This window comes from Aristolochia californica, unplaced genomic scaffold, assembly GCF_029961685.1.
Source record: "Aristolochia californica isolate CCGP_79_NKW_82.1479 unplaced genomic scaffold, dmAriCali1.0.hap1 SCAF_10, whole genome shotgun sequence".
Lineage (NCBI taxonomy): Eukaryota > Viridiplantae > Streptophyta > Magnoliopsida > Piperales > Aristolochiaceae > Aristolochia > Aristolochia californica.
In genome coordinates this window covers 26,616,407-26,640,379 of record NW_027181771.1, presented here as the reverse complement: position 1 = coordinate 26,640,379, position 23,973 = coordinate 26,616,407, and the positions used below count along the sequence as shown (strand labels likewise).

Here is a 23,973-nt window from a genome sequence, read left to right as displayed (position 1 = left end):
TTACGTGAACTTAAAGCTGAGAAAGAAGAGTCGACGCTAATAATAATGGGTACTAGTACTTCTAACACTCACGACTTCTGATACAGAAAGACAAAAGATCAACAAGAACGTTGAATTCCCATTTCACATACATTTAAGTGCGGAACTGTATTTCTTATCTGCTTTTAAATTCAATCGACACTTGGGTTTTTCATTAATAGAAATCAAAAGAGCAATTGAAAAGACGAGAAAGAAACAGAGAACCAAGGGTAGTCTAATAGGCCAATTTCTCAAAAAGGAAGTGATTCCAGGGAGACAATGATGTTTAAGGTGCTGTAACAGCAAGCTTTTCCTTGATGATAAAGAAAACGAGTTGGGGGGGGGGTGGTAGGAAATCCCTTGGGAGCTTGGCATCCCTGCAACTACCTTACTCGTCTAAGCTACAAGCCTCCAGCAAGTGGTGCTTGAGGCAATTTATCAATGTACCTGTCCATTCAGTGATGCTAATTATTGAAAGTTCAGTTGCAATATATCTTGTTCAAAAGGAGAGTTGGAGAATTAGGTTACTGTGTTAATTCTTGTTCTATCCCCATTTCACGATATAAAAGCATGGGGAGAAATGGATCATGGAAGAATGGAGAATGGGGGTACTCCAGTAACCTCCTCTGGGTAAGATCCAGCGATATAATCTCACTTCATAAACACTCTACAACTTAGCTCGAACAACTGCTTAGGCCAACCGGCCAAGACCGTCACATTTCAGTGAGAATTGGAAGCCATGAGGAAACTTTCCTTTTTCTTCTCACTTGTCACCTAATCGACCAAACTTCTTCACGTATGTCTATAAAAGCAGTCCATGAAAGAAATTATTGATTCGTACCATCCATCTCTCTCAGCCAGCAGCTTCTATCCACCTCTCTGAGAGAAAGCAAAAGATGGATGCTTCCATTCTTCCATCGCCCCTGCCATTCAGAGGTTTCCTGTTTGCACTTGTTGCCTTGCTCATATTGCCTCCTCTCGTTCAAGCCAAAAATGCAGGCATTACCAGGCGTTACAAGTTCGATGTATGCGTGGCGTTGTTATTAAAACTCCAGCTTTTTGTCTGCTGTATGGTTTTTTAGTCCAGCTTTCTGTCTCTTATATTTCAAATAATTTGGCGCAGATAAGGATGAAGAATGTGACACGACTTTGCCACACTAAGAGCGTCGTGACAGTAAACGGGAAGTTCCCGGGGCCGAAGATCATCGCAAGGGAAGGTGACAATGTGGTAGTTAAAGTAGTCAACAATGTCCAGAACAACATCACCTTGCATTGGTACAGAACTCTGATCTCTGTGTGTCACTGCATTTTTAATCCCCATATTATCTGGTTGCTGCATATTTTTTAATAAGGTTCAGTTTGAACTGCAAAGAAGCAGACCGCCTTGGAATATTTCCAGGAAGCAATTAAAGCCTTTTATATAGTTTAGATGGGTAGATTTCTTGAAGAGATTTGCATATTCTTTGAAGTCGAGGGAGTGCTCTTCACCACTGTTCCGACGTTTTTAACTTTTGTTTTTCATTTATAATTAAACCAGGCATGGAATTCGTCAGCTCGGGACTGGATGGGCAGATGGTCCTGCATATGTGACTCAGTGCCCTATACAGACAGGCCAAAGCTACGTTTACAACTTCACCATCACTGGCCAAAGGGGGACTCTCTTTTGGCATGCTCACATCTCATGGCTCCGTTCGACCCTCTACGGCCCCATCGTCATCCTCCCCAAGCGCAATGTTCCATACCCATTCCCCAAACCACACAAGGAGTTCCCAATTATCCTTGGTAATGGCAGAAGCGCCTCAGCTTGAGATTATGCTCATTTAACATGTCCTGTTACGATTGTTTTTAAATGACTGAAAACATGAAATTGGTCTTTTTATGCAGGGGAGTGGTTTAATGTAGATACAGAGGCTATCATCAACCAAGCTCTTCAAACAGGTGGAGGTCCTAATGTCTCTGATGCCTACACCATCAATGGACTACCAGGACCCTTGTACAATTGCTCATCTAAAGGTGCTTACTTCTATTTAATTAACTACCTGAATCGCATTTTCAGCGTAATGTGTGGCATCCAGACGTCTCATTCGATTTGTGTGGTGTTGCAGACACATTCAAGCTTGGTGTGGAGCCAGGAAAGACATATCTCCTTCGTTTGATCAACGCTGCACTGAATGACGATCTCTTCTTTAGTATCGCCAATCACACCCTCACAGTGGTGGAGGCCGATGCTGTTTACGTAAAGCCATTCCAAACCAATACCCTGCTCATAACGCCTGGACAAACCACTAATGTCCTTCTGAAGACCAAACGCAGTGATCCCAAGGCGACCTTTCTCATGGCTGCAAGACCCTATGTCACCGGTCTAGGGACGTTCGACAACTCGACCACTGCAGCATTGCTGGAATATAAAGAGTCCAACTCCTCCACTCCTACAAAGAATGCTAACAGAAAGAAACTCCCCCTGTTCAAACCAACACTTCCGGCTCTTAACGATACTTCCTTCGCTGCGAATTTCAGCAGCAGATTTCGCAGCTTGGCCAATTCTCAGTTCCCGGCAAATGTCCCTCAAACGGTTGACAAGCGCTTCTTCTTCACCATTGGCCTAGGAACAAACCCATGTCTCGGACACCAGACTTGCCAAGGGCCAAATGGCCTTAAATTTGCTGCGTCCATTAACAACGTCTCCTACATCCAACCTACGACAGCACTTCTCCAAGCACACTTCTTCGGCCAATCTAAGGGAGTCTACACCACCGACTTCCCCAACAATCCGCCTTTCAAGTTCAATTACACGGGCACCTCTCCAAACAATACAATGGTTGTGAATGGAACTAAAGTAGCGGTGCTTCCTTTCAATGCAAGTGTGGAGCTGGTCATGCAGGACACCAGCATTCTTGGTGCCGAGAGCCATCCCCTCCATTTACACGGCTTCAATTTCTTCGTGGTGGGTCAAGGTTTTGGAAACTTTGACAAGAAGAAAGACCCTCCGAAATTCAATCTCGTTGACCCAGTCGAGAGGAACACAGTAGGAATTCCTTCCGGTGGTTGGGTTGCCATTCGTTTTCTCGCGGACAATCCAGGTAAGTGACGGTCTGCAAATTCATCCAGTTCCTATATTACTTCCATTGTAGTTTGTTTATAACGTGAATGTGATTGCATGGGAACAGGTGTATGGTTCATGCATTGTCACCTGGAAGTCCACACCAGCTGGGGACTGAAGATGGCTTGGGTGGTGCTTGACGGGAAGCTGCCAAATCAGAAGTTACCTCCTCCGCCCTCTGATCTTCCCAAGTGCTGATTCGAGGAGATACGCGAACACGCTGGTGAAGAAGAGGCCTGTCAAAGCGGTTCCTAGAGTCGAAATTTTATCTTCTTTTTGAAGTCCATACATTTGGTTAACTAGATTACAGCAAAAACAGTACTGAATCGGAAGGGATAACACGGAGAGGAAGAGACAAGTAACGAGATTTGTGATGAGATTTCGCGTTTCCTTTATTTGGTTTTTCGATGCCAATGAACTTTGATTAAATGTTAAGTTAAAATTTATGTGTCGCCCTTCGTTGGCATCAAGTGGCTTTTGATTAATTTTACGTCGTCTCTCATGTTTTAGATGGTCCTTATCTTCGCAAGGACTGGTTCGAGTTTCCCAGTTCTATTACAATTATTTTAAATACATTTATTTTTGTGAAAAAAACATTAACCGACGCAAATGGAAAAATTCTTGCTCTTGTTAAATAAATGTTCTTCATGTCAACCTACTAATAATTTCTTCTGAATAACGTGCCTCTTTCATTTGATGCACGTTGAGTTTCTGAAGTTCTTCATCACGTTCAACGTTTTTTAAAGCTACAGGACAACGTCATAAACAACTGATTATGGGTAGAATTAGAAAAAAAAAGAGAGAGAAATTAACAGAGATTGGCAGGAACTCTTGAAGTAATTGATCATTACGGATCTGATAGTCCTACGTACAATTCTTGTTGGTTTGTTGTTTTCTTTTTTTTCTTTCCAGTTCCAATCAGGAAGAGATGTACATCCTTCGGAGAGAATGTTTGACGAAGCTGAATATTAAAGCTAGCAATACCGTATCTGATTCTTTCCTTCAAAGTAGAAGACAAAAAGCTGTCATTCAATATATTTCACGGTCTTTTTGTACTTTTACTTCAGCTTTTGTTAGGTGAGACGAATCCGACGTGCTAAAGAATCGCACGTTACATCATATTGGTTGAATGGTCAATTGGGGTGATTGGATGGTCAGTAGGGGTGAGCCAGTTTGCTAATAGCTCAAGCCAGTTTGGCTCTTTTGAATCCAGTTCGAGCAGTGGTTCAAGCTTGTTTAAGTAACCGAGCTGAAGGTTTTTACTAAATAAAATTAGAACCCCTTCGCAGTTTTACCTTTTGAGATTCGACAACTCTTGAGGACGAGATTCTTTGAAAGGGTCGATGCAAATAAAATTATTTAAACTTGTTCTAGTTTTATTTGATTCGATAACTCGTTTACTTGAAGTTAGTTTATGTCAAATTGGTAGACACAAGGGCTTACTTGTGTAAGTTTCATATTGTTGGGGACTTTTGTATAAGGTGGGAGTAACTTACAATTTTGAAAAAAATTATGCATAGAAGGCAAGGCCTTTCTCCAATTGGCTATGTTGTTCTTTCTTTTCCAATTCAAGATTCTATCTTCCATTTATCCTTTTGAGCTTTATTTTATTCACTAGTTCAGAATCTACTCGCACCAAGGGCCTCTCTTCTCCATCTTCCCCCTCTTCTTCTCTTCATCATAGATCTATTACTAAGAGACCGAGAGGGGGAGGGAGCCAGCAACCCTCTCCTCTCCTTATTTGGTGCCAATAAAGATGAGTTATGCTCTCTTAGTCATCATGGCTGGGAGGGTAGAGACTCCTACCCGTCATTGATGAAATAGAAAGGCAAAGGGTGACCAAACATCCCTCCCTACTAGTGTGCATGGGAGTGAGCAACATCTATTAAGCTGGGAATCCAATCAGGTCAGTCGGGTTTCTGTTCTTCCCTGATTTTCTCTTCTAACCCGAAGAGGGGACTGGATTCCATTGAATCTAGTTCAATCGCCTCCTCTTGTCTAGGTTTTATAACTATGCTTAATATTGATGTTATAAAAATGACTTGAACATTAACCTAGGGAGGTGATTGATTTTGGCTGAACTTGGGTCAATTTTTTTGGTTACTAAATTTGAATTAACTTGACATTACCCAACCAATTTGTCCTCACAAGCAAGTGATCAGTTTAGATTTTCAACCTTGTCATCGGCATGAATGACCAAACTCATTCCTCATTAGCAATTAGTACTCCTACTTAAATTGTTTATTGTCTTTTTCTTTACTTAGTTCTTGTTAAACACATCTAAATGCCCATAGAGTTAGCATAACCCATGAGTTCTTCAATAGCATCATGTATTTTCTAATTTTCACTAGAATCACCAAATAATGTCTTCTATTTAATTTGTTGTATATTTGTGGTATTACATTAGCAGGGAGGACTCTATGAAAGTAAAGAAGAAGGATTACAACAAGGGAGTTATCTATTTGCCACAACAAGGGATACAACAAAGTGGCCCCGACTCAATTTTTGAGGTTGGGCTTGGTTTGAGTTCAAATTCGAAATATTTAAATCAAACCCATCTCGAATATATGCAAGTTCGAGCTCGGCTCGACTCGATGCTACCCCAAATAGTCAGCTATGAAAAGTTTTGATGGTCAAGGAACACAGCTATACATTAAAGTACTTCAGCCTTAATTTCAACCCTTAGAGATTATAAGTTTTAGAATATGAAAAATTCTCTTATCAAATTACGTGAGGAAAGGGTTGGCCAAACTTGAATTTTTTTTTTCTTCAAGCACATTGCGACTATAGATCCGAGTGAGGATCATCATAAACCTTAGCCGTAAGTACACTTGAAAAGAAAAGAAGAAAAGAAAAGTTGGGTAAACTGCATGGCTTATCCTTTAGTACCGAGAGAATTGAATTTGCCCACTATAGAGTAAAAAGATGACTTCAATAAATTAAACAACTTAATGTGGGAAATGAAGTAGAAAATTGAGACAAACTAGATTCGGACATAGGGAATCTGGTCTCCCACCTAGATACCATGCTTACCAAGACAATGCTACGTGAGCTTCATGGGTTCATGGATTGTTATGTCGACTACAGTGCTACACATTTGGATACACAAATTCGTTACTTGATCCAAAGTATACAACTTGAAAAGAAAGAGCTCCTGACCTGGCTTAACTCCTAAATATTTGATTTTTAGTTGGAAAATATATTAGAATATTCACAATATGGCAAATATTGGGAGTACTCATGTCCCTATCATGGTACACATTTTTTAACATCATATGTAGGTATCGCATCTAACATCAGTATAATTGGCTTGGAAGCGAGTGGTTTTTTGCAATCGGATTTCCTAAGCTACGACATATGTTGCGTTCTTTCATAATGGTGAAGCTTGTTTACGTACTGCGATGTCACCAATGGAAAACCTCCTTCAGGCCTCAATTCAGAAAAAAAAAAAAAAAGGGACCCTTGGCATCCTATCCTAAGCTCATGGAATTCCGATTTCAGGATGGAAAAACTTGCCTCAAAAAGGCGCTTTCCCTGGTCAATGTGTGTGATTCTCCACCTAACTTAGGACTGTGATTTCTTACCAGGAAAATACCTCCATTGATGCGTATGTTAATGATTTTCTCATTGAAATCTGTATGAATATCGCCGACCGATTATACGATGTTTGCCTGGCAAGTCCCTCGTCACAGACAAGCCTTATCTGGGTATGGATTTTCGTTTTTCTTTTTTCTTTTTTCGGGGCATGAGCTAGGGTTGGTAATCCTAATTATCACTAAACATCGTTATGAGGAAAAATGTTTATTAGTCAAAGATCGTGCTTGTCTTTCTCTGCTACTTTCTAGCTATTAGTCCCATCCACTTTATTTTTTATGAGGTTTTCCGTGGAATATATTGAGTTATTTTTCAGCCGTTGACCTTGAAAAAAACCAAGTGGGACTAGTTGTTCTTAGAAATTTTTGTGCTCTTGTGCGCAAGCAAAGCCATGGGAGTGTCTAATACGATTATATTCACTTAACCAGCACTCTAAAGTAAAACATAACCCACGATTCAAGTGACTGCATCAACCAATGGACCCATGAAAAGCCCTTTACCTGTTAACAATATCGTCACCTAATCAGCTAAATACGCTCGTCAATGCCTATATAAACGATCACGGAGATGAATTCACCATTCCCATTTATCCATTTTTCCTGCAAGAGGTACAAAAGGCCAAGCTGGGAAAGATGGGTGGCTGTTTTCTTCCATCAACAGTTACGATGGTGATTCTGTTTTTTGCAGCTACTGTTTTGTTAATCTTGCCGGAGCTCTCCCTCGCCCAGCACACCAGACACTACAACTTTCATGTACGCGGTGTGGGCTGTAATCTCTTCCAATTGAATCGAGTTGCATGCTTTACTGCTGATCGTTTTCTTCGGTCTTGTGTTGCAGATTCGTTTGCATAATGTGACTCGACTGTGCAAGACGAAGAGCATTGTAACGGTTAATGGGCAGTTCCCAGGGCCTAGAATTTTTGCCAGAGAAGGTGACAGGGTTGTGGTTAAGGTTACGAATCATGTTGCCAACAATGTGACCATACATTGGTAAGGAAGGTTTCCATTAAGACTCCTTCATGTAGAAGAAACAACTTTTTAGTTTCTGATATTTTGAAATAGGTTGAGCCACAAGTAAAATAGTAATATATATATACTTTTACATGATTCATATATAATGCACATGCTATACTAAAAAAGTTGCTTTAAAGACATAATCACAGTCACACACAACAAGTACAAGGCTAGCATTTGTGAAGTTGAGTTCAAGGTCCATCTCAAAATGGCTAGCCAATTTAGTAAGTCTTTTTTCTAACTAATAAACCTAAGATCTTTATATTCACTGATCTATGTGGGACTAGTATTTTAGGTCTTGGTACTTACTAATTCATGTGTATTTTTTTTTCTTTTAATACGCTCCCCTCTTTTGTAGCTCTACTCATGGACAATTTTGTAACTTACTTTCATGTTTAGCTTAATTTATCTACAAATCACTACTCCGGTCCATCCGTTTCCACTAGTTGATAGGAATAACTAGCGTAATTGCCTTCTTTGTAATAAATCATGGTGAGGACATCGCGTGAAGGCCAACTCAATTAGCAGTATCTTTTCGTGCTTGGACTTCAACGGATGATGGCACCTAGGAGACAAAAATAATATTATGACATCATTTTCTCTGGAAAAGTAGTTTGAATAGAAAGCAATTTGAGTCAATAACGAATGATTTCAATGGAAACAGGCATGGCATTCGACAGCTGCGCAGTGGATGGGCGGATGGTCCGGCTTACATTACCCAGTGCCCCATACAGACCGGCAAAACTTACATTTATAACTTCACAATCATTGGACAGAGAGGCACTCTCTTCTGGCATGCCCACATCTCATGGCTGAGAGCAACCCTCTATGGTCCTCTCATTATCTTTCCCAAGAAAAATGTTTCTTACCCATTTCTCAAACCATACAAAGAGGTTCCTATTCTTTTTGGTAAGAAGAAAGAAAAGCAAATGGTTTCTAATTCCTGGTCTTTTAAGTGTTGAACTGAAAGATAAGTAGGAATATGAATTGCTTACAGGTGAGTGGTGGAAGGCGGACACAGAGGCTGTGATCAACCAATCTCTTCAGACTGGGGCGGCTCCCAATATCTCTGATACATTCACCATCAACGGCCTTCCGGGGCCTCTCTATAACTGTTCATCTCAAGGTATAATAAGTGATTCAAATAGTTAAAAAGTTCTCTGCATCTATAACTGATTGTCGGCCATTAATAGAATTGTAATTGCTGGCGTCTTTACAGAGGAACAATGATGTCAATGATAGTATTTTGATTTCCTGCTCGTTCCTGATACTAAACTTTTATCAATGTTTTTGGTTGGTGCGTGGAGATACGTACAAGCTGAAGGTGAAGCCTGGTAAGACGTACCTCCTCCGACTGATCAATGCTGCACTCAACGATGATCTCTTCTTCAGTATTGCCAATCACACCCTAACAGTGGTGGAAGCCGATGCTGTTTATGTGAAGCCCTTCAACACCACCACGCTTCTTATTACACCCGGCCAAACCGCCAATGTCCTGCTTCACACGAAACCCAGTTACCCTAATGCTAACTTTCTTATGGCCTCAAGACCTTATCTGACAGGCCAAGGCACCTTTGACAACACCACCACCGCCGGAATTCTCCAATATAAAAATCCCAGTACATCCTCTTCTTCTTCTTCTTCTTCCAATGTCTCTACCTCCAAACTTCCTCTGTTCAAACCAAAACTTCCAGCGCTTAATGATACTGCCTTTGCTGCCAACTTCAGTAACAGGCTTCGTAGCTTGGCGAACGCACAGTTCCCAGCTAATGTTCCTCGGAGCGTCGATAAGAATTTCTTCTTCACGGTTGGTTTAGGCGCAAACCCCTGCCCCAGGAACCAGACGTGCCAGGGCCCCAACGGAACCAAGTTTTCTGCCTCGGTGAATAATGTCTCCTTCATTTTGCCAACCAAAGCCCTGCTGCAGGCTCACTTCTTTGGCCAATCTAAAGGGGTATACGGGACGGATTTCCCTCCCTTCCCTCCCTTCCCATTCAATTACACGGGGACTCCGCCGAACAACACCTTCGTGAGCAACGGAACCAAGGTAGTGGTGCTTCCGTTCAACACGAGCGTGGAGTTGGTGATGCAGGGGACGAGCATTCTCGGGGCAGAGAGTCATCCTCTGCATCTCCATGGCTATAACTTCTTCGTAGTGGGTCAAGGATTCGGAAACTTCAACAAAAAGAAGGACCCTTCGAAATTCAATCTGGTTGACCCGGTGGAGAGAAACACTGTGGCTGTACCATCAGGAGGTTGGGTTGCAATCCGTTTTGTTGCAGATAACCCAGGTGAGTCATTGTTGTCAATATTAATACGAGCCTACTCAGCTTGTCACCTAATATTTTTGCTGATGTGGTAGGTGTGTGGTTCATGCATTGCCACTTCGAGGTCCACCTAAGCTGGGGTTTGAAGATTGCGTGGATAGTGTTGGATGGAGATTTGCCTAACCAGAAATTGCTGCCTCCACCGTCCGATCTTCCTCAGTGTTGATTTTGACCAAATGTTGAGAGAGCACAAATATTTGCTGCGTTGTATCATTATCTTTATCTAAACCTGCTTCCAAATAAAAGCTGAAATAGTTTTGATTTTTCTTTCGGACTCGAAGAGCAGTTTCATATGATTTTTCTTCAAAAAAATAATTTGCATCCTATATAAAATATTTTAAATAGACCACAGACACTATCATTTTAAGCGATTGTGGAGATGCGGGGGATCGAACCCCGTGCCTCTCGCATGCAAAGCGAGCGCTCTACCATTTGAGCTACATCCCCTTGGTTAGAAATTGTAATCATATCTATATAATTCATTTTTAACCATTTTTCCAGAGTCTTGATGGATAACAGATCCTATTCATCTGGGACAGCTTGAGTTTGAATTCATTAATGGATCCGAGTTTGTGTTCAAAAATCCAACTCCGGTCAATCAATACTTGATTTCTGCTAAAATGGATCAGAAAATCGTAACGGAAGCTTCCTCAACCAGCAGTCAGCAATAAAACCAGGGCACAGTGTTTTTTTCTTTCTGACGGAGCCACAGCTCCAATGACTTCGTTGGAAGAGAATTCCTATGAAGAAACCTGAAGAGGTTGGTAATGAAAAAGACAAGCATAATATGATTTGATCACTTGGTAAAGAATCCAAGCCAGAACATTCTGAAACAGTTTAGTCTTCGTCAAAGAGGACGTGGGGGGGAGAGCTGGCGGATTTGAACAGCTACTTCTTCTTGATTTTCTTTCTATTGTTTTTAATCGATCAGATATTCAGATAGTATTGGTGATAATACTACATAGATATATAAACATTAATTAATAATTTAGAATTTTGAAGGTAATTAATTAAGCCTTATTCGGGGAAGAAACAACCAGAATAACAAAATTAATGATAAACGTGAAGGGCTTATTTAACACCATAACCAGGATCTATTTTCTGATTCTTGACCAGTGCCTTGCTCTATCAACAAGAAAACAATCCGTTGGAAATACACAACGATCAAAGACTATGAAATTACTTAAAGGGTCTGTTTGGAACCCAATGGAAAAGAAAAAAAAAAAGAATTTAACCATTATTATTCCCAAAAATGACTTAAGGGTCTGTTTGATGAAGACTGCTAACTTATCAGTGAACCCTATTCCGTCAAGAACAAAAATACTTGGAAGAAACAACAGCTCAGGTCCAAGAACATTGAAATCAATAACAAGGATAGACCCATGAGGGAAATGTGGCATCTTCGGATGATGGTAAACAGAATTTGCTGGAAAAAAAAAAGGGTTTTCGTTTATGTTCACAATATTGCAGTTTTTTCTTCTATCCAAGAAGGGGAGGTAGTGCAGAAGTAAGAGAAAGAAAACGATCGCTTACTTTAGTAATTTAGCGAGGCAGTTGCAAATATTTTAATAAAACTTATGGATACTCTTAGATTCAGCTGAGCCAACCGAACAAGGCGACGACTCTTTAGTGATGCTGTAAGACAGGGAAGGTGCCTTACATCTTCATCTGACATCGTCCATTTATCTAACACGTTCTCTCACATCACTATATAAACAATAAGAACACAGCTCATGAACCCACAACCCGCCCCTATTGCCATATCTAATATAATTTTCCGTTGTTTATCGATCGTCTTCATCATCCTCAAAGAACCAAACCAGAAAGAGAGAAACAAAAATGGGTTCTTCTGTTTTATCGCAATCTGTTCCCATTGGAGTTCTGGTACTTGCTTATAGTGCTTTCTTCTTCTTGGTCCCTCAGCTTACAACAGCAGAGCAGGCGGGCATAACCCGGCATTATATGTTTAAAGTAAGTGTAACGATCTTGCCACGAGGATTGATCGATCTGATTCTATCTGTTAGCTGCACTCATTTTTTTTGTTTTTATTTTCTGGTTATCTATTTTTGTTTGGGGTTGTTGCAGATACAATTGCAAAATGTGACTCGACTGTGCCACTCGAAGAGCATTGTGACAGTAAATGGGCAGTTTCCAGGTCCGAAGATTGTTGCTAGGGAAGGTGACAGGCTTGTAATCAGGGTGGTGAACCATGTTCAGGACAATATAACTCTGCACTGGTATGTATGATGATGCTATCTGGTATTATAAGTTTTATAATTGATTTATAGTTATCTTTATTTCTAAAAGTTTGATAGAGCTAGTCTCAAATCTTTCTATATGAGAAAGTGGCAAATCTATATTGTTGTAGTTAGATGGTTAAATCGAATTATGTTATTAAACAACAAAGACTTGAGTTCAATGTCATCTATCTTGGTGTCTATATACTGTAAAGTTGGATCCAAGGCCTATCCAAAAATGACTAGTCATCTGAGGAAACTTCTTTTCTAACTAATAAACTCAACATATTTGTTCTCACTAATCCATGTGAGACTATTCGTTAACATATACTATGGTGTGGTTGGCTAAACAGGCATGGGATCCGGCAACTGAGAAGTGGATGGGCCGACGGCCCTGCATACGTGACCCAGTGCCCCATCCAGGCCGGTCACAGCTATGTCTACAATTTCACCGTAGTTGGGCAGAGAGGAACACTCTTCTGGCATGCACACATCTCATGGCTCCGTTCTACACTCTACGGCCCCATCATCATCCTCCCTAAGCGCAATGTGCCTTATCCATTCACGAAACCATACAAGGAGGTGCCAATCATATTCGGTAATGGCCTTAGCATAGTAATTTTCTCTTAAACATCTGGTAATCAAGGCCAGTGACCAGGAGGTGTACAAGACTGTTGATATGGAATCGTTTCTTTTCAGGGGAATGGTTTAATGCTGATACTGAGGCGATTATGAACGAAGCTGTTCGGACTGGCGGAGGGCCCAACGTTTCGGATGCTTATACCATTAATGGATTGCCTGGACCTTCATACAATTGCTCGGCCAAAGGTGATAGACACGAACCAGCTTGGAAATTTTGTTTCACCTGCTGCTTTTCAACAAGCCCGATGAAGAAGTTACTGAACTGTTGGTGGTGGGTGCAGATACATTTAGACTTACTGTGAAGCCTGGAAAGCTCTACCTCCTCCGCTTCATCAATGCTGCACTCAACAACGAACTCTTCTTCAGTATTGCCAACCATACTCTCACTGTCATCGAAGCTGATGCCGTCTACGTGAAGCCATTCAACACTAATACGATTCTGCTATCACCGGGTCAAACCACTAACGTCCTCCTCCAGACTAAACTGTATTACCCAAACGCAACCTTTCTAATGTCCGCTAGGCCGTATATATCAGGTCCATCCACCTTTGACAACTCTACAACCTCCGGTATCCTTCAATACCAGAAACCCGATTCGTTGTCTATAATGAAACTTGGTATCAAGAAACTCTCCCTCTTTAAGCCCAGACTTCCGGCTCTTAACGACACAGCCTTTGCCACCAGCTTTGCTATGAAACTACGTAGTTTAGACAACTCTCAGTTCCCCGCCAGAGTACCGCAAACAGTTGAGAAGCGCTTCTTCTTTACTGTGGGTTTAGGAACACGCCCATGCCCCTCCAACCAGACCTGCTTAGGCCCCAATGGCGGCAAACTTGCTGCTTCCATCAACAACGTCTCCTTCATCCAACCTACTACTGCTCTCCTCCAAGCACACATCTTTGGTCAGTCCAAAGGCGTGTACACTACCGATTTCCCCGATAACCCCCCTTTGAAATTTGATTACACGGGTACCCCTCCTAACAGCACCTTTGTGAGCACTGGCACTAAGCTTGTGGAGCTTTCGTTCAATACAAGTGTTGAACTGGTGATGCAAGACACGAGCATTGTGGCTGCAGAGAGCCACCCTCTCCATCTACATGGATTCAACTTCTTTGTCGTTGGGCAGGGCTTCGGAAACTTCGACTCCAAAAACGATCCCTCCAAATTCAATCTGGTCGACCCTATTGAGAGAAACACGGTTGGAGTTCCTGCTGGCGGTTGGGTTGCCATTCGCTTCCTCGCAGACAATCCTGGTAAGTACATGCTTGATATGAAACCAAATACTAATTATCTGCAATTTTTTCGCTCTGTAATTGTGATATTACCACAAGCGTTTAGCCGAAGTGGTCATGGTTCAATCCCCCAATCAACCTTGGGATTCTTCTTCCTTGACAATAATGAGGCAAAAATTGTTACGACATGGTTTACAGGAGTCTGGTTCATGCACTGTCACTTGGAAATCCACACAAGCTGGGGTCTGAAGATGGCATGGGTCGTGTTGGACGGAAGGCTGCCTGACCAGAAGCTACCTCCCCCACCTTCGGACCTCCCCAGATGTTAGGCTTCAATGATTGAGCTGGATCAAACAGTCGATGTTCATTGTGGACAATGTGGAGTTGAAACTATTCCTTTGTATAGCTTGAGCAGCGTTTGTTTTTGGGTCAGAAGAATCATGGAAGTGTTCGAGTCCTAAAGCGTGCACACCATGGAGAAATAACGAAAATTGATGTTCGACTACATGTTTATTGTAGAGCCAGCTATGATGGCAATTCTTTTATGCTAATAAGAAATTGTTAAAGCATTCTTTCTTACTGCCATCTGACCAATTCCATATGGATTGAAAAAGCTATTAAAAGGAAGTGAAAGAAAGAAATGTTGCTCGAACCGTAGCTGATATCAATAGTAAGTTGAGGTAGATTATCACAGGTGTGTTTTATTTATAGTAAGTGTTGAGAGACTGTGAAGTAATTTGGTCATCAAGCTTATATTATGTTATTTTTCTCCCCATATGGCCAATGGGCACTGTAATAATTTTAATAAGACTTATCAATATAAATTAAGGTGAGAGGAGCTAAACCTAATTAGAACGTAAAGGGGAAAACACTCTCTCTCCCTCAAGTTCAAATTCTCTCTCCTTCCATTTCTATTCGTCTACTCTTTTTTCCTCTTTCTCTCTTCTTCTTCTGCTTCTTCTTCTTCTTCTTCTTCTTCTTCTTCTTCTTCTTCTCTTACCACTAGCCTTTACAATGGATCACACCCCAGAATCTAACATGGTATCGGAGTAGAGATTCTGGGGTTTAAGGTCTAAAGATGCTCAAGATTTTCATGCAAAGCTAAGAAGATAATCTCAACCATACAACCTTGAATGTGGTATTTTTCAGCCAACACAAGTGATTGAGAAATCTCTTCTCTAGTCAAGATAAGTTTTAATACTCTTTGTTCCATCCTTCCTTTGTCTTAATCTATCAAGGTATTTATTGATTTGAGTAAAGCATTTGACTGTATTCTTCTTTCATGCACATGGGGTCTCAACTTACTAAAAAAAAATTTAATTTTTTTTGTTGCTCTAAACCATGCCAAAACCAGCATTGTGGGTCTCTTTTTAGTTTGTGAGATTTCCTAATTTAGGGTTTGATAATTCTAGCCATTGAATTGTATTTCATGTGCCTTCAAACCTCTTAATTACTTGGTTTCTTTCAATCATCTATTAGGCCATTATTTTTCTGGGATTAAGCTTGTCCTTTTATTGTTTTTTTTTTTTTTTTTTTGCTGTTGATGAGGTACATGAATTCAGCATAGACATATATTTCTCTTCAAATTCATAATTTGTTGAAAAAGGAACTTATACTCCTACTTGCAAGTGTACTACACAAACTTGTTTTGTTTGTATTGAAAAGCAAATATGGAATAATCTTACATGACTCTCACAATAAGAAGTCTCACATAGCCAACATTAATATGATGGAGTCTTATAGGAGTCTCATTGAAGAGTCTCAGTTAAAGGTATTTTAGTTATGTTAGTCTTCTAGTTATGTTCAGTTGTTCATTTGTTTAACTTTGGATGTATCTGGGATAAAGGTAATTTAATTGTAATTGGATTCTACTACTTTCCTTTATTATAAATAGAGGCTCATTGTACTAAATTAACAACAAGTTAGTGAAGTATTTATCTTTTTAGAAGTATTAGAGCGGGTTTTGTGAGTTGACTCGGTCAACCCATAGAGATAATGTGATCGTTTTCTAATCTATCATCTCTTGTAGTTTAGGTCAATATTCTATCTTTTTTCTTTATTTTTTGTCCCAATACCCATTATTTTCTTAGAATTTTTACCTCCATACTGAACTTTTAATATTGAAAATTAAATATTGTTAGAAATCTCTTCGAGTCTAATTTTTAACGCAGCAAGAATTTTGGAAATCCGAGTTTTCTACAAAGAAAAATCGATATTTGAAGATGCAAAGGTCAGCCTACAAGAGAGGTTCGAGTAGTAGCAAAAAGTTTCAACTTTCAATCCCTTTTATACCATTAAGAATGATATTTTATATAGATATTTATAAATCAAAAGAAATATATGTAAGTATATTTTTTACCTATCCAACCAATTCTCAATTAGGGTTTTCTAGAGGGAGATATTAATCTTGGAAGAGTCAATGGTAATGCTGGCCAAAGATGAAAGAGTATTAAGTTCAACCACATTAAAGAGTCCAAAGTATATCAAATTATTTCTCTCAAAAGAAGTATATTTTATGAAAAAAAGTTATAAAGTCTAGTTTTCGAAGGAGAAAATTTAATGTTAATTTGATCTATAATTAAGGAGATATTTGCATTGGAGTTGGCAAGGGCCAAGCTATAGAATGAATAAAATTAAGAAGTCATAAAAGATTCAAGAATGATGCTTTTTTTATGTCAAATTAGGTATCAATTAATGTTTTTTGAGTTTTGTTTCTTGAACAACAAACTGTTTGTGTTTCAAAGCTATATTTTTGGAGATATCGATATTAGAAGTACCAAGGGTCAGTTTTGCCTAAAATCTCTTTTTTTTTCCCCATTTTCTCTCCTATTATCTCTCCATAAATGGATGTGAATTGATTTTCATTTTCTCCCAAAATCCAACTTTTTTAACCAACTTTCTTTTCTAATCAAAGAGTTTTGTTCAAACTTAATCACTCCATGATGTGATTATTCAAGATATGCAATATCTTGGTTCCATGTTACTTTCAAGTTTGCGTTTTTGTTTGCTTAGTTGTGTATCTTTTACATAGTTAACTCTGAAAAATTGTCGTCACCCAAAAAAGGTTATACTTGGTCAAATTTATTAAGTTCTACAATTATAATCTCGCCTAGTATTGCATAGTCACCTTCTTCGGGTTAAAGTTATTTTCCTCTAGTATTTCTTCAATTTATCTTATTGTGTTTTCATACTTCAGAGCAATGCCTAGACCACTACCTAAAATGTATAAGAGTGTGTCCAACATCCAGTTTGAGTCAAATCTTTCATTCTTCACCCAAGAGATGATTTGTGTTTGAGCTACCCATAAAAGTGAGTAGTCTCTTTGTTATGTGTTAAAAGATATGGTCAAGCATCAATGACATTAACGTAGCAACCCCATCTTTTAGGGTGAAGGGTATACTTATAATTTTTGTATTTTTGACCACTACAAATAGGGCTTAAGGGGGAGGATTAGGTCATTCCAACGAGCCCTAATCTCTCCCCTCCTCCTTTACTTGCTCCTCCACTCTAGTCGTCCCCTATTTTTCTTCTTCTTCTCTTTTGCTTATTCTTCTTCTTTCTTTTCTCCTCCTTCCTCTCCTCTATCACATGTGACCCTTAAGACAAGAGATAATGGAGTGCTAAAAGCAACATGGTATTAGAGAAGCTTATATCAAGACTCCATGGTGGAACATTTAGTTTAAAGAGCTGAAATCGTCTTCTTCAGTCGGTGCTAGAATTACTCGGAAAAACTAAGTTTTTTTTTCTAGGTTTGATTCTTGTTGTTTCATATATATTAATGCTAGATCTTCTTCTTCCAGAATTTATGATTTTTTTTTCATGTGATTTATGAGAAAAAGTTGAAGTTTTTCCTCCTCGAAAGCTGGTTTTTTGGTGGAAGAAAGTTATCCATTTGAGGTGTTTTATAAACCCGTTTCTATGCCTTCTATAACCTTGTTTTTCTTATAAACTTGTGGTTTGTTGATGATATTAATCTCTAGAAATCAGTAGTCTAATTGTTAAGCACTTAGACAATACATACCAAAAGACTGACCTATTTGGTAGCGGAAAGCCAAATACTTAACCCTGGACCATAACATCACACCCACCTTTACGAGCCGATGACCACAACGGCTTAACACTAGTGACAATGTCCACTGTTCATGGTCACCAAAATCTGGGTCGACGCGATCACCCACGCTGGGAGTCGAACTCACGATGTAGCTCCTGCTCTAATACCAAATGTTAAGCACCTAGCCAATACATACCAAAAGACTGGCCTATTTGGTAGCGGAAAGCCAAGTACGTAACCTAGGATCATAACACTAATCTATCACTACTGGATACTTCTTTCTTTATTACTTACCTGAGTGGAATTGCTGTAATATTGGTTGATAGATTGCTAAAATTTGATTTCTTGCATTGCTGTTTGATGGATTCTAAGAACCTCTAAGTGAGCTCTAGAATTCCGGATCAATTTTATAGAGATTCATTAATTTTTTGAAGCCTCTTTTGATCTCAAGGAGTTCTTATATTTGAGAAGTCTAATTTTGGAAAGTGCTGCTAATCTAGGAATATCTATTTTTGAAACATTTCCTGCTTTGTTTCTACAAAATCTGGAAAGGATTCTAGCTAAGTTTTTGTTGGGATTTAGATAAGAAACTTTTCCTATATGGACTGATCAATTGGGAAACAAATCTTGTTGTTAAAGTTACTATTACCAGGCTTTCCATACTTGTATTACTACTGCTATTACTGTTTGTTGGAGGATGAAATTTCTGGTTTACAGGGTTACAGCTCACATGCCCAACACTAGTTTTTTGGTGCAGGATTTCAGACATCTATCCTAGTAGCAACCATATGAAATAATTGTGGCTTTATTTCTTTCTTTGCATTCAACAGCATATATTGCTTTTATTGTACATCTATTACAATAGCTCTTATATCTTATTTACGATAGTATATTATGGTGACAAAAGACTGTTGTTCAGTAGCTGTTTTAGTTTTCTGGTCTCAATTACAGCAGCAATATATTAATCTCCTCTTGATATATGATATTGCACAAGGAGCTCAAAGTTAAATATCTTTTAAAGCTCATACATGGCTGATGAGCTAAATACTACAATGGCTGAAAAAAAGTGACTTGCTGAAAATCATTACGGTTCCTATAAAAGGACTATCTAATTATTTAAACTGGTCTCAATCAGTGAGAAGGTTCCTCATACTCATGATTTTCTGAGTCTCTTAAGTAAACTTCCTCCTCCATTGGATAAAGAATATAACATGTACATGAAGAGGCTTAAACAAGATACATAGGTTCTCAGTTGGATGATTAACAATATGGAAGAAAATGTTGCCAACAATGTTGTCCATCTCGAGACCGCAAAACAAGTATAGGATACTTGTGCCAGGTTATACTCCAACATTAATAGTTTGCAAAAATTATATGATGTTCTTAAAATTATGTATAATACTAAACTATGGGAACAATGTACATAATTATCTTGCTCGATTTTGAGGACTTACTCAAAAATGGAAGATTGCACAACCTTATTCTACATATATTGTGGTCCAAGAGAAACAAAGAGAAGCATTAACAATCACTATTTTCCTTGCTAATATCAAGCCTTATTTGGAGGTAGCTAAGTCTCAAATTCTTAGCTACATTGATATGTATCATGACCCCATCTTCCACCACAGACTTTGATGTTTCTCCAGCTATGCACTCTAGAAATAGAGGTGGAGGTTCCGGGAATAGGGGTCGAGGTAAAAATAATAAAGATGGTCGTAGCAGAGGAGGCAAGTCTGGTCAAAATTCTTCCTGACTTGGCGATGGTTGAAGTTTACCCTTTGCGGAAAAATAAATCACATAGTGGAAACATGTCAAAAAATTCATGGTGTGCTAGACTAGGTTACAACAAATCAAGTCTCCACCAGTAGTCGCGATAAAGACGAGGCCAAAGCTAAGCAAACTAAAGGCAAGAAGACTATCTCTAAGGACGATTTTGACTTCCTTATGAAAATAAAGACCATGATGGCATCTCCCAAGGCCTCTGCATCTATTGTACCTACCACTATAACCCGTATGGTCTCAACTACTTCACCTTCCCCATCCTAGATTATTGATTCTGGAGTGTCCGAGCACCTAATAGGTAAAAGAATTAGAGAGATCGATGAAACTAAACTACACAAGCACAAACGACTGCATTTAATTTAGTTCAACGTTCTTCTCAAGATCTAATAATTCGTGACGCAACAAATAAGAGTTGATATTGAGTCATCTTATGAGTGGTTATTCAGAAAAAAATAAATCAGAATAACAATCATTTAGCATCAATGCTAAATCTCTCAATTAATCGAGTTAGTTAAAGAACACTACTTGTTTTTTTTTTTTATTAATTGGATTTTTTTTTTAAATTGCCTATTATGGCTGAAGACAACATGAGTAACAAGAATGATATAATCAAAATTACTACTATACCCTTGTATGGGGTATCAAATTACATGAGCTGGTCCACATTGGTTCGTTAGTTTCTTATAACAAAAGACCTTCTTGGTCACCTCACCAACCGTGGACCACCTATTGATGTAGAGGATATTTTTTTATAACAAGTGGGTGAGGAATGATACTTTGGTTATTAGTTGGCTTATAAATAGCATGGAAGAACATGTCTCTAACAATGTTATCCGTGCTAAGTTGTATTCTAGCTCTGACAAGTTACACATGCCATATGATATTCTCCAAAGAATGCTTAACACTAAACAAGGAAAAAATATCCATGAATATTTGGCTATTTTTAGAGGCCTTTTTCAAGAATGAAAAATAGCTCAGCCTACCTCCATGGATGTCTCTGTCTAAGACTAACAAAAAAAAGCTATAATCACTACCATATGCCAATTCGGGAGCTCTTGGTCACAGAAGAACTTCCCCAAATTCCGATAGCAGACAGCGGCGACCCAAAATCGTGCACACCGGAGGGTTTTTCCCCACTCCTGTCTCATGGGAAGCCATACCCCTTCCTGAACAACAAACACTTCCAGTTCGAAGGATCGCAGACTCGGAGAAGCTTTCCGAACTTCCGAAATCAAAAGACAGGGACCTAGATTTTGGGAAATCGGAAGACATTTATGCCCAAATTCCGTCGATACAAGCTGATTTGGGTTCGACCTCCCAAATCCCCTTCTGACGGCCAGCCGCACATCTTCCCCCACAACAGACGGAAGTATTCCCATCTACCTCGGTCACGGTGAATCAATTCGACCTTCCCTCCTCTATCTCCGACAATCTACTAGCATCGGTAGACACAAAGTCCAACGGAAAATGAGGAAGTGCCGTCGAAAACTTGTTCGGTGGGATGTGACTTCCGACCATCACCTCCCATTCACAATGCCCCTCTCGGCCGAACCAAGGGAACCCAACTTCCAAATTGGGTGGACGTGGCTCAGAAACTTTTTTGGGGGGAATTGGCTTCTTGCCAACAACTATCAATTTCAATCTCCTTCTCAGCAATCTAGTGGGGCACCCTTGTCCACGCAATCACGGGGCATTGTGTCAAAATGGCAGCTTCGATTCGGCATCTCTGTTTTTGATAGACTGGTCAAGGCAGGTTCTTAGCCAAACTCTGTTACTTATTCGTGTTTCCTTCATGGTCTTTGCAATGTTGGTCGTCTTGAGGAAGCATGTGATCTGCTCATTGACATGAGAAATAGAGGTGCTTGTCCTAACGTTCAAACTTACATTGGTTTGATCCCTGGGTTGTTTAGAGTGGATTACTTTGAATTTCCTATTGGCTTGTTTAACAAGATGTTACAAGATAGTGTGGTTCCTCACCCAATCACTAATAATGCTCGACAACCATGGTATGAATTACTAGTCATACCTCTTCGGTTTGAGCTTCTGTGTTCAATCATGATTTCACTTTCTATCAAGGTTTCTCTCAATTCTGTGACAAGTTTATATGCAACATTTATAGACTGGGATGATGAGATGTATGATACGGACACCAACACCCCTTCCCATGCTGCAAATACAGCAATCTGTGAGGATTTGGGACCAGTGGAGTACATTTTGCCTATTGTTAATGCTTGTTTTGAAGTTTATAGAAAGTCAGGTAGCTTTCATTTTCTCTGTAAGCATGGTTTGGATGGAACTCACCCTAGAGCTGATGGCAGTGTTGACCTACTGACTAAATTTTGTAATTCTATTGCTGGTATATATACTTCTCTTGGAATTCATAGTGAGAGTGAGCTTGCAATGACATGTGGAGCTATTGCAAAAAGGTTAGATTTCCTAAGACCCACTCTTGTTGTCAGTATTATATGAGGAGGACTTATTGAGGGTCCCATAGTGATGACTTGCTTAGAAAATCTAAGAAGTAGCGCAATGAGGATTTGTTTAATGAACCGAGAGTTCGTCCTCCTTGTCAACCTTTGAGCAGCAACCTTCCACTAGAGCTGGCTGGTGATGTTATTCAGGCATGGGAATTACTATTTCTTTTTTATGACGTATTAGAGATAGAAGATCCTATATCCTTTGAGGAACTTGAAAAATAACTCCTTGACCCATGATTTGCTGATCCAAACTATCTTGAAAAAGTTGAACAAGAAATACAGCAAGAAAAAGACCTTTCCATGCAGTGCAGTGAGCGCCCTGGCTTGTCCACTTCTTCGTCTACTTGTGAAGCTGGAATTCCTCCCAAGGATTATCTCAGTGATTCCATTATTATGATTGAAGTGGAGCCTAACACTGAAGCTGCTCATTTGAAGAAATTGGATCATGCCCCTGAAAATCTTCAACTCTTTAGGAACGAATTGCTGACTTATGTCTCTCTTGGTGCGGCTGATGTAGGATGTGCTGGAGTCTTCCATGTGGCAAGTCCATTCCCTCCGAGTAGTGTCCCCAATCCAGAGATTGACTTAATTGAGCCTGCTATGACTGGTACCCTCAATGTACATAAGGCATTAACTGAGGCACCTGTGAGACAGGTTATTGTTGTTTCTTCTCCCTTTGTTGTTCCTATGCCAACAACGTGGCCAAAGGATACAATCATGGATGAGACTTGCTGGTCAGACAAAGTATACTGCAGAACAACTGGTAACTGGTACTGCCTTGCAAAAACAACAGCCGTAGGTGAAGCTTATGAGTATGGATAGAAAAACAACATCCGGCGTATAGTTGATGTCCGAGATGTCACTGAAGCTCTTCTCCTTATCTATGCAAGATCAGATGCATCTGGGAGATCCATATGTGGCCCTCATGCAATACGGGCACATGATTTAGTTGACAAGTTACTGATCATGTTTTCACTGTATAATATTCCTCAAAATTTTGTCAAGGGTGGCAATGATATTTGTCTGAGCTCTGAGAGGGTGAAGAGTTTAGGATGCTAAAAAAATAAAATAAAATTTGCTCCTCTGGTAGGTTGCTCTACTTTTGTACTCTAGCGCGTTGCTGCTGATATTGCGGTTGCCACTTTACATGGACCTAGCCATCGACACGGATAGGCCATTCTACATTCGAGCTTGAGGGCAAGCTCGTTCTTCAAGAGGGGATGTGATATTTGGGGATGAAGCCATGGTGTGGCCAGACACCAAGACCGAAGATTGTGCAAGTCCAGTGCACAACAATAGCAGCGACAGCCAAGGCCAAGTACAATGGCACGACCCAGAGGGGCGCACGTATATGTCTGGCCCAGCATCAGTTGCAATGGAAGAAGACATACTTGAGCTTGCCAAACGGATGGCCAAGCAGCAAGGCGCACAACAACCCCAACAGCTGGCCGAGACACATGGCAGCACGCCAACAGACACGTGGAGGAAGGCCGAAATTGG

General features: G+C 39.8%; 3 protein-coding genes, 1 non-coding gene and 1 pseudogene across 4 annotated transcripts; 4 read left to right on the top strand and 1 right to left on the bottom strand.

Moving 5' to 3' along the window:
* Positions 1-822: 822 nt before the first annotated feature.
* On the top strand, positions 823-3,573 carry LOC137934884 (laccase-17-like). The gene is made up of 6 exons (XM_068779455.1): positions 823-1,043; positions 1,142-1,293; positions 1,556-1,800; positions 1,903-2,031; positions 2,124-3,098; positions 3,186-3,573. Exons 1-6 carry the CDS (start codon positions 915-917, stop codon positions 3,314-3,316), a joined length of 1,761 nt encoding a protein of 586 aa, XP_068635556.1. The 5' UTR covers positions 823-914; the 3' UTR covers positions 3,317-3,573.
* Positions 3,574-7,344: 3,771 nt separating this feature from the next.
* LOC137941649 (laccase-17-like) lies at positions 7,345-10,265 on the top strand. Its single transcript, XM_068787153.1, has 6 exons — positions 7,345-7,464; positions 7,550-7,701; positions 8,390-8,634; positions 8,723-8,851; positions 9,033-10,016; positions 10,088-10,265. The coding sequence occupies exons 1-6, from the start codon at positions 7,345-7,347 to the stop codon at positions 10,216-10,218; spliced, it is 1,761 nt and encodes a 586-aa protein (XP_068643254.1). The 3' UTR covers positions 10,219-10,265.
* Positions 10,266-10,426: 161 nt separating this feature from the next.
* TRNAA-UGC (transfer RNA alanine (anticodon UGC)) lies at positions 10,427-10,499 on the bottom strand. The gene has a single exon. It is a non-coding gene; the product is annotated as a tRNA-Ala (tRNA).
* Positions 10,500-11,891: 1,392 nt separating this feature from the next.
* LOC137941641 (laccase-17-like) lies at positions 11,892-14,492 on the top strand. The gene is made up of 6 exons (XM_068787141.1): positions 11,892-12,023; positions 12,138-12,289; positions 12,643-12,887; positions 12,989-13,117; positions 13,213-14,184; positions 14,362-14,492. The coding sequence occupies exons 1-6, from the start codon at positions 11,892-11,894 to the stop codon at positions 14,490-14,492; spliced, it is 1,761 nt and encodes a 586-aa protein (XP_068643242.1).
* Positions 14,493-22,773: 8,281 nt separating this feature from the next.
* Positions 22,774-23,532, top strand: LOC137943012 (cinnamoyl-CoA reductase 1-like; annotated as a pseudogene).
* Positions 23,533-23,973: the final 441 nt, after the last annotated feature.

Bases quoted from the DNA above. Each gene is read 5' to 3' on its own strand.
- LOC137934884 (XM_068779455.1), top strand. From the start codon at position 915: ATGGATGCTTCCATTCTTCCATCGCCCCTGCCATTCAGAGGTTTCCTG. The intron at 1,044-1,141 runs GTATGCGTGGCG...AATTTGGCGCAG, and splicing joins CCAGGCGTTACAAGTTCGAT to ATAAGGATGAAGAATGTGAC. The intron at 1,294-1,555 runs GTACAGAACTCT...TAATTAAACCAG, and splicing joins AACAACATCACCTTGCATTG to GCATGGAATTCGTCAGCTCG.
- LOC137941649 (XM_068787153.1), top strand. From the start codon at position 7,345: ATGGGTGGCTGTTTTCTTCCATCAACAGTTACGATGGTGATTCTGTTT. The intron at 7,465-7,549 runs GTACGCGGTGTG...CTTGTGTTGCAG, and splicing joins CCAGACACTACAACTTTCAT to ATTCGTTTGCATAATGTGAC. The intron at 7,702-8,389 runs GTAAGGAAGGTT...CAATGGAAACAG, and splicing joins AACAATGTGACCATACATTG to GCATGGCATTCGACAGCTGC.
- LOC137941641 (XM_068787141.1), top strand. From the start codon at position 11,892: ATGGGTTCTTCTGTTTTATCGCAATCTGTTCCCATTGGAGTTCTGGTA. The intron at 12,024-12,137 runs GTAAGTGTAACG...GGGTTGTTGCAG, and splicing joins CCCGGCATTATATGTTTAAA to ATACAATTGCAAAATGTGAC. The intron at 13,118-13,212 runs GTGATAGACACG...TGGTGGGTGCAG, and splicing joins ATACAATTGCTCGGCCAAAG to ATACATTTAGACTTACTGTG.